The sequence below is a fragment of the Oryzias latipes genome, chromosome 3 (assembly GCF_002234675.1).
Source record: "Oryzias latipes chromosome 3, ASM223467v1".
NCBI classification, from domain to species: Eukaryota; Metazoa; Chordata; class Actinopteri; order Beloniformes; family Adrianichthyidae; genus Oryzias; species Oryzias latipes.
Genome location: NC_019861.2, coordinates 20254744 through 20267465, shown reverse-complemented (window position 1 = coordinate 20267465; position 12722 = coordinate 20254744). Strand labels below are relative to the sequence as shown.

Here is a 12722-nt window from a genome sequence, read left to right as displayed (position 1 = left end):
TTTTTAATGGAGACATGAACCTCATGTAATTAAAAATCTTCAATAGTTCTGGAGATAATAAAGCTACAGTCACCAAACTTTCTCTCATGACTATCACTTGTTTTTTTTTGTTTGTTATTAGTTAAGTATTTTTCTAGTCTATAGTTGCACTATTTTTTTACACGATTGTTAAAGCTACTTCACAGAAGTGCTCTGTTTAAGTGTTAAATGATAAAATAAGGTGAATAAAATAAAAATCAGGGACAACCTGGATCTGCTTATTAAATTTGTACATTTCTTAAATGTGTTACAAAGGTGTAGAATCTAGACTTGTTAACGGCAAAACCTTAAAATCAAATGACTCTGAATGAGATCGGGCCAAAAAAAAAGCTTGATCGAGTCGCCCCTGTTCTCTGTTCTTTGGAACTGTGCTAGTGGAAGTAACCCCAGTGTTATCAACATTTGATATGGCCAAAAACACAGAAGCACCTTAGGACAACTGTGTTAGTTACTAATATTGCATCCAACACATGTCCTGCCATCTCCAGAATTATCAAATGACTGTCACATTGTTGGGTGTATAATTGGTGGACTGGAGACTGAGTTCATCTAGTTTTGGAGATACTTGTTACCTCATCTTAAATGGGAACAAGACAGAAGGGACTATTGTAGATTTAGAGGGGTAGGGAATAGGATATACAAAGTCTTTAAACAAGATGTGAAGGACTACAAAAATCAAAGGTTTGCTAGAAGAGTGGAGTTCTTACAAGAAATAGATTGACCTGACTAGTACTGAATGGAGCTTTGGTCCCTCATTTAGGCAGGAAACCATTGCATGAACTATTAAGTGTGTGATAAAGATGGTGTTTTGTATGCAGTCATCTATTAAAGCTGCAGTTAGAAACTGAATGGGCTGATACACATAATTGGCTCTTTACTGAGGTTTTTCTAAGGAATGTTGAGCTGATTGTTCAAGAGGAAATATTGGACAAGTTGCTAAACATAATGGACAACACCCTGGATCCTCTGAACAGTTTCTCTTGAACTGTTAGCGTCAGACTGGTGTGCCGCAAACGCAGATTTAAAATTGCCATTACTTGTCCACGTCGATAACAACATCAAGTGCACATGTAAAAACACAAAGGCTTTAACCACCCTCGAGAATTCCATATGATGATGCTTTGACATTAAAAGCTTTCACACCTTCTGGACATGTGCTAATGTCTAATCAAACTTATGCTGAAATGTATTATCAAAACTAAAATAAATGAAATCGGACTGTCGCAACCCTCAGAACACCATCTCAGTGGGGCAGGATAATGGCGGTGGCACCATCATGATATGGCCGGATAGCTGCAGGAAGGAGTCCGATTGACTTCTTGTGTGAGGAAAAAAACCCCATAAAAACACAAAAGTATAGTTCAATCTTTTTGACCTCCACCAAACTACAGATAAACATACCACTACTTTTTTAAGTAAAAAGTACTCTTGTTTTATTAAAAATGTTATCACTACCAAATAATTGCATGGTCTTTTTTTTGTTGGTTTTTACATTTTCAATGTTTAAAAACTGAATGTCTCCCGATAAATAGACTATTTAACAGACCACATTGTTTCAACAAACCTGTTTTTTATATTTGGATTATTATTGCTGTGGTGCACACTTGTTTTATAAGGTAAGGAGTTTCTTTAAAAAAACGGAAAACAATGGGAGTAGGTGTAATTTTAGTTAAAACAAGGAAATAATAAATGATGGCTACAGAAACTGAAGTAAACATATGAAAGTCTCTGTGAATTTGCAGCAAAAAATGCAAATGGTGGCCTACTTGCCTGTCCCTGTAATTTGCTTGGTGTCGTCCGTCCGCACACGTCCTGAATGAGCTGGGAGCCGGCCGTTGGCCTGCTCGGCTCTCATAACTGTCGGGAGATCCTTTATCTGACGGACCTTTATTTACAGCTTTAATTTCCTGCGCTTTATGTGTTCTGCTCGCACTCAACACTGCTTAGACATGGGTGTATGTTGCCTGGAATGCGTTATGTATTTTTTTTTGATTGGCAGATGTCTTTGAGCTTTCATCACATGTCCTGTCCGAGGAGTAAATTGTATTTTTCCATATATTTTGGTAATAAAGGGCAAAAAAAGCTTGGGTTTATCCTCAGAGAAGAAGGATTTTTCTTTTTACATTTAGCCAATTTTCCATCTGCTGTTCAAAGATAAAAACCCTTTAGTTCCGTCTGTTTGCTCAATGGTTGATGCCTGCGATGTTGTGTTGATCGTGTTTTTGCCATCGTTACCTGTTTGTCAGACTAAGGCGGATGGAGGGGGCTGCTTTGACAGAACCTGTAAATCAATCTCAGATAAAGATTGATCCCACAGTGGTCTGATGGTTGCCGTGTAGTGGGTTGCATGCTTCAGATTTGAGAGATGATATCAGACAGATTCACAGCACTTAAGTCTGCCAGTTCAAAGAGGCATGAAATAAACACTAGGGTATTTCCAATAACAGGCAGCATAAAGCTTTGTGGCCTCTACAGGACTTATGAAGATTGCAATTGCAGTGTGTATTTGTTCTTTTTTTGTGTTTTTGTTTGTTCTGCACAACAAAAAAAAATCTGGACTTATTACAAAGGAAAACCCTGCACAAGTCAGCTGTCAGTCATTTAATTTGCACAAAGCTCTTTAGCGTTTCCAGTGTGATCTTTTGTCTTAAATAATTAAGCCTTTCTTTTAGTTTTGTTACAAATCATTGGTGTGTGCATGCAACTATATTTCAAGACCAATTTCGACTACTTCATTCCAGAAACAAAACTTTCTCACATTAATTCATTCATTTTTAATAGCAAAGTGGAATTTCAGCATCATCTGACAAGGTTTCATAGTTGGTCACATGGACAAAAAAAAGGACTAATTTGACATGACTCTTGTAATTATACAAAGGCCAGGACGTGTCTTTCTAACATGTTAAAAATGTTGAGTTTCAAAATAGAATAGTAATTACAGTTTTGTACATTGTGGCCTTAGCAACTGTGGGCCATTATGGGGTGCACAAAAGTCATTCACAGAATCATTATTGCGTCCTCTGAGATAACGGCACAAAAGAACTCCACATGGAAAATTACATTTGAGACCTCTCATCTGCTATTTCATTACCTTGCTCTGTCTGATGGGTGAAATGGGTTCTCTTAATTTAAGGAGCCGGATTCCAGGTTGGTGAGTGGTTTATGTTATCTCACAGCAAGTGTAATTTCCCATAATTCCGCGTCACACCTACTTCTCTGCTTAGCTACCCGTATTCATTTCTCACATTACGTGCCATCTTTACCCTGCATCTCACAAATAAGTCCATTTCTATGGTGCACACCCTACAAAGACAGAAGTATGCAATTATTTTTAAGCCACAAGTGTTTCCATGGGTGACATTCATACCTTTTCTTTTGCCAGACATAATTAGACTCTGAGGTTCTAAGAGACCATCCTGTTTGCCCACTGCTGGGCCATTCACGCTTTTCACACAGCTAAAGCATCTAGTGACATATTTTTTTGCGCCTAGTTGATGCAAAGAATTTAATCCATGGCAAGAATGTCGACATACCTTCTTCTTTTATGTCCGTTTCAAAAACAAGTTCCCAAATTCCATCTAACAGCCAAAGAAAACTGGATTGTCTTCAAAGCAAATTTACTGATATTGTATCGATTGTCCTTATTCTGAATATAAAAACATGACGTGTCGATTCATATATATTTTTTAGCTCTTTAATGGAGATGGGTTTTGTGGGAAGCACAGTCTGTTTGTTGCAATATATTTTATTGCAGATTATTGCTTGAGAACATCTATAAGTCTTTTGCCAGTAACATATAACCATAGCAGCTTTTGGTGAAGGTTATATAAATTATTTTTCTTTGCACAAATTTGTGGAACTACAAAATAATTATTTAAATGAAAAAGAACAGCAATACACAACTCCTGAATAGCAAATTATTGTAAAACTGAATATTTTCCTATTGTTCCTTATAAATACAAATAGTTTTTATTCACCTTTGAAATAAAACACACGCGCGACTATACAAATAACAGAACATAATAGGAGAAAGCTAAAACTCAGCCATATTTCTGTTCTGTTATTCTTTTCTTTTTTCCCCCCTCTCGTTTATTGAAAATAAAAATAAAATAAAACAAACACTACAGCTTCTGCCAATCAATGGCAGTTTGTGGATCGGCCGTCACTTGTTTATCTTTAATGTTTCCTGCTGTAAACTGAGATGACGCCACATCGGCGAATCAGATCTGCCTTTGTGCTTCCTGCAGAGTTGTTCCTGAGCAGTTTTTGCAGTGTGTCAGGGCAAATTGTCCTCCGGAGGGTGGTTGCTTTTGTCAATTCCATTGTGATGTGGGGATGTGCTTCATTTGTAGCCATGGGTATTATGTGTCACAACAACAATGTCAGGGGTCCTAGGTTTACCAGCAGAAAATTACACTGTAAAACAGGGATCAGAGTAAGTCAGTTCCCTGTCAGTGGATTTCATGGTGTGGTTGATTTGTTTGCGCGTTTGCTCGGCTGTTGGAACAGACTCTCGTTCCTCCGAAAAATCTTTATTCACCTTTGTTCCCATGAACAAACTGCTCCATTTTATCATTTTGTTCCTTAGCAGAAAGACTCTGCTTTCTTTTTTTCTTCTGCCACTTCTAAGTATCTGTATTTTTCTTCCCTTTTTGGTTGACACACTGTATCATGCAGGGAAACATTCAAATCAAGTAAAAAACAAACAAACTGGGCATTTTAAAAATTGGCTTACAGTATTTTCAACAAGTAACTTACAAGTGTGATTTGAGACTTGGCCTTTCAAAATATTTACTATACAAAAACAGAATAAATATAATATTCTTAGGGATCATTAGTCTGCTTATGAGTTAAAAAAAGTCATAACTGCTTATAGGAACTCCAAGTTTCCATCAATGTGCTAATAAAGTTGTTTATTGATCATTGGCAAGTAATGCTTAAATCCCTAAAATAAATAATTCATGGATGCTAAATTGTTGCATTAGCCTGCAGACATGTTTTATTCATGTTCATATAAATTATTACTTGCTGCACTCTCCCAAACAAACGGTCCTTTGAAGCCAACAAGCTAACATTGAAGTTTGGAAACGGGCAATAATCTTATGTGATGGGGGGAAGACATCAAGCTACAATCATAAAAAATGACAAAGAATTGGTTGCAGTATGATTGAGAAATAATACAACAATTGCAGTGAACAAGAAGCCTAAATACAAACAGAAATTGCTAATTGGGATGTAAAAGCAAGGAAAAAAATAATATTGTAAACTAACAAATCCATGTTACACATACTACATTGATTAGAGACTGAATCAATTTCTATTCTCACAATCATTTACAATTGGTTCTCATACCAGACAATAAAAAGGTATATTTCTGAAAAGTCTGATTACACATCTTTCGGTAAACACTGAATTACTGTTGTTACATGTACTGTAGTTAATTACATTTACTTGATATATTATAACTGTTATAATTTCACATCAGTAAACTTACCACAACATTGCAAAGACACAAATGCTACATTTATTTTGCATCAATTAATTTTAAACTATTGAGGTGAAGATGCTCTAAAAAAGACCTTGCAATTTCTTCCACCAGTCAGTGACAGAGTTGTACACGGCTCAAATGTCTACTTTCGAATTTCTGCTACTGAAATCTTTCCTCCAGTGTCATTGTAGCTTTTTAAATTGTCTAGAAAGTATGGGGAATATAAGTGGTTCTCCCATTTCTAAATGTTTAAATGGTTCTTTCTAACAGCTTAGATTCACAACATTGATGGGATGTTAATGCACACGTGTGGATAAAGGGATAAAATCTGTGTTTTTATTTTTTTTAGTCTGTTCTGAAGTAGATGAGCATGATATAAATTGAGTTTTGCAGTTTTGTGATTTATGTTTATTGTTTATATGCCTGTGAGTGATGTGTGTTTTATTTTAAAGCAAAATGCGAAATATTGCACATTGAAAAGTTGATGCCTTTCATTCGCTTCAATGGACACACTTCAAGACTTTATCTGCAAATAGATGCTGGATGCCACTATTAGACCAGTGTAGGATTTGGTTGGAATGAAAGGTAGAAAGGGTTAGAGCCTTTTAGTGGTTGAAATGAGATTTTTTTTCTCTCTCCCCCCCCCCTCCCCTCATGGGTTTGTAAGGTAGTTCTGCTGTGTCAGCAGACGGCACACAAAAACAGAATTCAGTAAAGCTCTTCCTGCTCTCTGGGAGTCCTTTTTTTTCTCCCCATCCCTTTCCTAGCTTGCTCCCATCCCCCCTTTTTTCCCTTCATGAGCTAACATGCTGTAAGAAACATTTGCCACCATTCTTCTTGATGACAGTATGAACTGCCTCAGTAAGGTCCTGTTTAAGGAGGATGCAGTTGTTTTGCATATGATGACATTTAAGTGTAGAAAGAAATATCCTAATTAGGGCCGCACGATATGAGGAAAACTCGCGATATGCGATATTGGTGATTAATATTGCGATAACGATATAATAAACAAATAGCAAAACAACCAAAAACATCATTTCCAATTTACTGCAACAGTTTAAAAATTATACATTATACTTCAAATGACCCTTGTCGACATAGGAGGCAAACATCAAACATAAAAGGGCTCATCTGATTGATCAACAACGTAAACGAGTCCATCCGATTGGTTAAATGCATAAAGGGATTTATTTCATTTGTTCAATATTTCAAGCTGCCATGAGATTGTTTTACCACATTTAAGGTAACCATTTATTGTGATTTTCGCCATCTTTTGCGGTATGCATATTGCACGGCTTAATGTCGCGATAACGATAAATTTGCGGTATATTGTGCAGGCCTAATCCTAATTATGAATTGTGAACCGCAAGTGTCTGAAGCTTGCTTAGCTACACACAGTAATCCATTCAACTTAATAGGCAGCACAGTATTTTATCAGGAGCACCACAATTTAACTTAGAGTTCCAGACAAGAAGACCTGTTGATAAGTCGTCTGCAACTTGTCAAGATCACAGGGAAACGTTGCTCATTGTTGCTACAACTCAAGCCATAAGATATTCTCCTTGTCAGAATTTGCCTAATTTATGTTACTCCCTCTTTTTACTTAAACTAACCTTAAATGACCTGAAAACTAACGGCCATCCATGCAAAAGGCATTAACTACCCTATTTTTCAGAAAATACATTTTTTACATCAGTATTTGTCACTGACGGCAACGCAGAAGAAGAAGCGCCGCTCAGTTCTACACCAGGTTTGGTGGAATTGCTGTAAAGCGACACAGAGGATAAATAATATAATGGATTTAGTGATTTGAAGAGCTATAAAGTGTTAGCATTTTCTTTATACTATGGTTTTCTGAAAAATTGTTCATATGTTGTGCTAAGATAGTAGATTCCTCCTATGTTTCATGAAGCTAAACATCAATGTGTTACGGTGGTGTAGCATGCACTTGTTCAATCTATTATTTAGTGACCTGTGCTCCAGAATGACTTATAGAGGATTTTTTTTCTTCTTTCTTATGCATTTTTTGGCTGCTGCAGAGCAACTTCAGTCCTGAAATAAATAAATTAAAATATATATATTTAAAATTCCTTTAAGAGCATGCACACTGCTGGGTTAGTATCCAAAAACTTCGAGTTGGCACTATCACCCAGGTCATTGAAAGATTCCATATACACTATTTGGAAATTACTTGGTCTTGGAAAATGAAAGATGAAATAAAAATGTAAAGAACAGCTTTGAAGTTATGTATGGGAGGATGTGCCAATGGTTATGTTTTGCTCAACTCTCTGTCTTTCTATCAGTCAACAAATCTCTGAAAGTTCTCTGGTAATGTTCTGCCAACAATGCAAGTGTTGTGCCTTGAGTTTTTAGACCGATAAATAATATTCCAATAATCCCAAATATGGACATGCATTTGCATTATCTGCAGTCTGAGCAAGTTTTTCATTTGATAATTTTCTGTGGCTTCTGATTAACTTGGAGTGTACCAATGGAAGAGGGACCTGATAGTTCTAAAAATCCACCTTTAATCAAGTCGGCGATCTCTTTGCCTAAACAGAAGCTTACTAGGAATCATTTACTCCATGTTAGGCTCTGAACAGAAGGTGTGTGTTTTTGACAGGAGGCCTCCTAAACTCTTTTTCCGGCGATTAAAACTGTATTTTGTGTGTTTGGGAATTTCTAGGTTTCTCCCTTGTCTGCTCCAGGCTTTAGCTTGGAGAGCCCGACTGCCAAGATTGATCCCAGCAGCTGGAGCGGCAGCGAAAGCCCTGCCGAGGACATGGAGAGGATGAGTGATTCAGCAGACAAGCCTGTGGACAATGATGCTGAAGGGGTGTGGAGCCCCGACATTGAACAAAGCTTTCAAGAAGCTCTGGCCATCTACCCTCCATGTGGTCGAAGGAAGATCATCCTTTCTGATGAGGGAAAGATGTATGGTGAGAACATAACTTTTTTTATTCTGTAGATTTTTAATTTATTTTATTCCCAAAAAAAAAAACAGAAGTAAAATTTACTAGTTTGGAATAAAAAGATAATCTGAAGAATAACAGGACCATCCTCATCTGTTTTGGTTCTTCTTAAAGACCAAGTCTTGTTGGGTTTGCTTGCTGACTGCGTTTACATCTTCAATGGCAAAAATGAGCCCGTAATGGTATTTTTCCAAAATGCTGATCTAAGTGGAAATCAATAAACATGCCGTCTAAAGCTGTGCTGAGTAATGAGGTATTATACTATTGCAGTGCTGAGCCTCTGCGCTGGTTCACAGAAGTATAAGTTTATAAGTAAAGCAGCATGAACTATTAGTCAGTAACAGATGGTACTGTGGCTGCCACCAGCTGTGCTCCCTCTACCTCCCTCCACTTCCCCCCGTTCTTGGCCGGGTGATGTCATGGAAAGAGCGAATATTTTCTTTGGTGTTGGACTCTTTCTTAGCCTGTTGGTGTGAATTGAAAGGAGAAAGCCCCTGTGAGCATTAGCTTGCAGCTGTTATACGACCTTTTTAGCCAAGTAAAATGTAAATTTTAGGAGTTGTACTAAAACGCCTCATCTGTTGCCACAAAGAAGTGGACCAAAAGGGCAACGCTGTCTCTTAATTTAAGTTTTTTTCTCCACCATAAGAGGAGTTTTTTTCTGCCCCTCTTCTGTGGATTAAAGCAGCAGATTTTTCATTTATCTGTTTTAATTTGGATTTATACTAACAATAATCCAGTTCTGAGGCAACAGCTACACGGCTATGTATCGGCTGTCCTGCCAGATGTACTTTTTGATGTTGCAGGTGTCCCACCTGTAGCTAAGCGGAGTTTACAGAATGTTTGCAGAACTATGACTCTCTGCTGTCACACACAAAGTTACTGGATGGTTTGGGCTATAAGGCGGAGGGAATTATAAAGGGACACAAAGCAGAACATAACAGTCAAATCCATGTTACTAACAGAATCTGTTTGAGGTCAGCAACCACAACCAGATTAATACATATGGTGCAGTGAAATATAAGACTTACTGTCAACTTGAGAGAAAATGAAAGGATTTGGAGTGTGCCTTATGATCTGGAAATTACTTGTGTGTAAAAAAAAAAAAAAGTTGTTGGATGGATTTTAAACTTTGAGTTGTTTAGTATGTGGAGAGAAGGATCCATTTTTTCTTATCATATACCTATCTGCTGTTGAGTGTTAGATATACATTTGTTTATTGAAGGAACAGTGCTTATTCAATCCTACAATTACGACTCCATTTTAGTTCTAACCACTAAGCGACAAAGCTGCAATGATACCAACTGAAAAACCATAAAGACCCATGTTAATGGCGGTAGTTTATTGTAAAGTGAAAGGGAATAGGTCAAATAGATGGTAATCAGCATCTTTATGTCTCAGTACATTATTGCCAGGTGGGAAAAATGGAAACTCCTTAAGATTAGGTAAGAATCACAGTGTTTAAATGTCAAGGCATTCTTTTCACTTATTAGGGATGAGAGACAGTGATAAAGAAACACAACACTTACAAAGATGCTGATTTTTGTACAAAACCTTTGTGATGAGAGCTAAAGACAGAGCTCTTCATTTACAGATTAATTTGTTCCGGCCCTCACCTACAGCCATGAGCTGTGGGTTAAGAGTGCACTTCCTTTGCAGGGTGAATGAGTTCTCCCTTCCAAAAAAGGATTTGGAGCCCAGCCATCTGGGAGGAGCTTCAAGTAGAGTTACTACTCCACCACATCCAGAGGAGTCAGTTGAGGTGGTGTGGACATCTGGCAAGAATGCCACCTGCAGGACTGCTTGTCAAACTGTTACGGGCAGGTTCAGTTGGGAGGAGGCCGTGTGGAAGACTCTCAACAGGCTGTAGATATTGTAAACCCGCTGGCCCAGGAAAACTGTCATATCCTCATGTTGGAGAAGGAAAAAGTGTCTGGAAAGGGAGTTAAAAGTTATATTATTTATGCAGAAGGAAGTTTTACGGCTTTGATCAAGGAGCTCCAAAACTGAAGACCTTATTTGAACAGTAAAATTAGGCAGTGTAGATGCTTCCATTCATTCTAAATGGGATCCCCCATAACCTTAACATAAAATTTAGGGTTAATGATCCTCTTTGACTGTGTACCTCGTCTCTGGCTTGCCTCTACTGCTCCTACACCTGACTGTGGATCCTGTCTCCGGCTCGTCTCGTGCCCCCAGCCGTCCCCCAACTTCAACTGGATGAAGATCATTTGCTGGATTTTAAAGATGTAGTTGTAGATTTAAATACGTTATTTCTTCTCTAAGAGTTCTGGTACATTGCCTGTCCATCCTGGGGAGGATCCCTCCTTCATGTGGACACCCCTGAGGTTTCTTAGTTTTTTCCGGATTTTGTTTTTTTTAGGAGATTTTCCTTACCGCGAAGGGGGGGTCTAAAGGCAGGGATGCCCAGTTTAGTTTAGTCTGTTTAGTTAAAGTTTAGCATTATCCTATTGAATTCTATGCATTTAAGATCCCTTTTGATTGTATGTTAACCTTACAATTACCGGTACAAAGCCCACTGAGACGACTGTTGTTGTGAATTTGGGCTATATAAATAAAATTGAATTGAATTGAATCTTGTAGATTGGTCCTCAACTCTTAAACTTGTAAAAATTGTTTTAAGACATGGAATCTAGCAACAGCCAAACACTTTGTTGTCTTGTGTGATGATGACAATTGTGATCTTTTTTAACTAGGTATTTTTTTCCATTGCATTTAATTAATTTTGACAACTTTCTTGGTTTGGCATTTATACATTGGCCTTCATCAAATAAGTTCATTGCCCCATACTCAAAAACAAATTCCATGAATGCAGTAATTTACTCAAAATGCATCTGTGCATCATCTGCTGTTGCTCTTTAGAGAATGACACACACCATTCCGGGACTTATGTCTAATTTTCTAGGAATGCATGTAACTCTTTTGATTTCTTGGTAAAGCGTGTTTTTTGTGATGGATGAAATATCTGTATTTCACTGCTCAGGGTCATTAGTTTGTGTATTCTGGTTTGTCTGAGTCACAGAGAACCCAAGGCTACAGCTCCAGAGTGACCAATCTGGGTCTTCAAGTATCATGTGGAGTGGGCCTCCTATTAAGTGGGTTGGCATTTCATTTAGACAAAGCCAATTATCATTACAGCAATTAATACCTTTGCTGCATAGACGTTTCACTTTCTACACTTTGATTGCATTACATTGAATGGATAGTACCACCTGCAGAAATGAGTTTTCTATTGATCAGATTAATGCAATTCTGACTAACACGAGGTACATTGTTTTACCGATTTCTTATCAAAGTTTCTACTAAAAAACCAGAGTTGGAGTGCAAAAAAGACAAATATTTCATACTAAAATATTTTTTAAGATGACAAGCACAGAACTGGGTACTTGTAGAGGTGATTATGAGTTTGGTAATTACTATGGAATGTCAAGTTGCTTCTGTGTTGCTGAGTAAAATGTCAAATCACTAGTGAGAGAATTTTATTCAAATGTCAGTAAGAAGTGAATGTTGTTTCATTTATCCAATTTCCTTCACATAAAAAAGAAAAGGCCCAGTCTTGGACAACAACACAACTCCTATGCTGAAAATTGGTCTCACTTTTGCCTTGTTGCAGTGTAAAATTGTTTTTCTGGAAGCTGGGTCAATTTGATTTTTGTGAGCATGATTTTATTTGCTGTCTTTTTGTATAATCCTTTATATGCATCCATGTCAGAATGTTATTTTTTAAAATACAAACAAGGCCCAACAAAGTACAAACCAACCATAAAGGTTTGAATTTAATACTGAGATTTGTTCTTGAAATTTAAAAAAAGATTTTTCTTAAAGTTAAGCATTAAGAATCTGACATGAACAAGATCAATTCTTTTTATGCATCTCTTTTTTATCTCCTCTTTTTAAAAGATCTTGTTCTGTTTTAGAAACTGATTTACTGGTCTTAAAAAAGGATGTGTTTCCAAGTAGCTTGACAACCCCTTAGAGAAATAATGGGAGGCAGTGACATCCTGGCCATGTTCCAATGCAGCAGGTGACAAAAGCCCAGACAAGGATGCTCAGTCCTGGGGCTTTGCCCAAAATCTCAGCTTTTCTTTTGAACTTGGGAAAAATGCCTTTTCTCAACCAACAGTCATTTTAGAAGGAGGAAAATAGCTGCCTTCACGCCAGAACGGAGAAAAACCTCCTTTATTTCTCTTCTCTTTTATTTG

General features: G+C 37.4%; 1 protein-coding gene across 8 annotated transcripts in view; it reads left to right on the top strand.

Moving 5' to 3' along the window:
* The window catches only part of tead1 (TEA domain transcription factor 1), a 51885-nt gene that overhangs the window by 8256 nt on the left and 30907 nt on the right, over window positions 1-12722 (top strand). For 5 of the 8 annotated variants that reach the window (XM_023953467.1, XM_023953468.1, XM_011489176.3 and 2 more), the window contains exon 3: window positions 8214-8466. In XM_023953467.1, coding sequence (XP_023809235.1) covers window positions 8310-8466 — 157 coding nt within the window. In that variant the 5' untranslated portion in view covers window positions 8214-8309. The remainder of the gene's footprint in view (window positions 1-8213; window positions 8467-12722) is intronic. The other 3 variants (XM_023953466.1, XM_020714013.2, XM_023953470.1) reach the window with 1 other exon arrangement.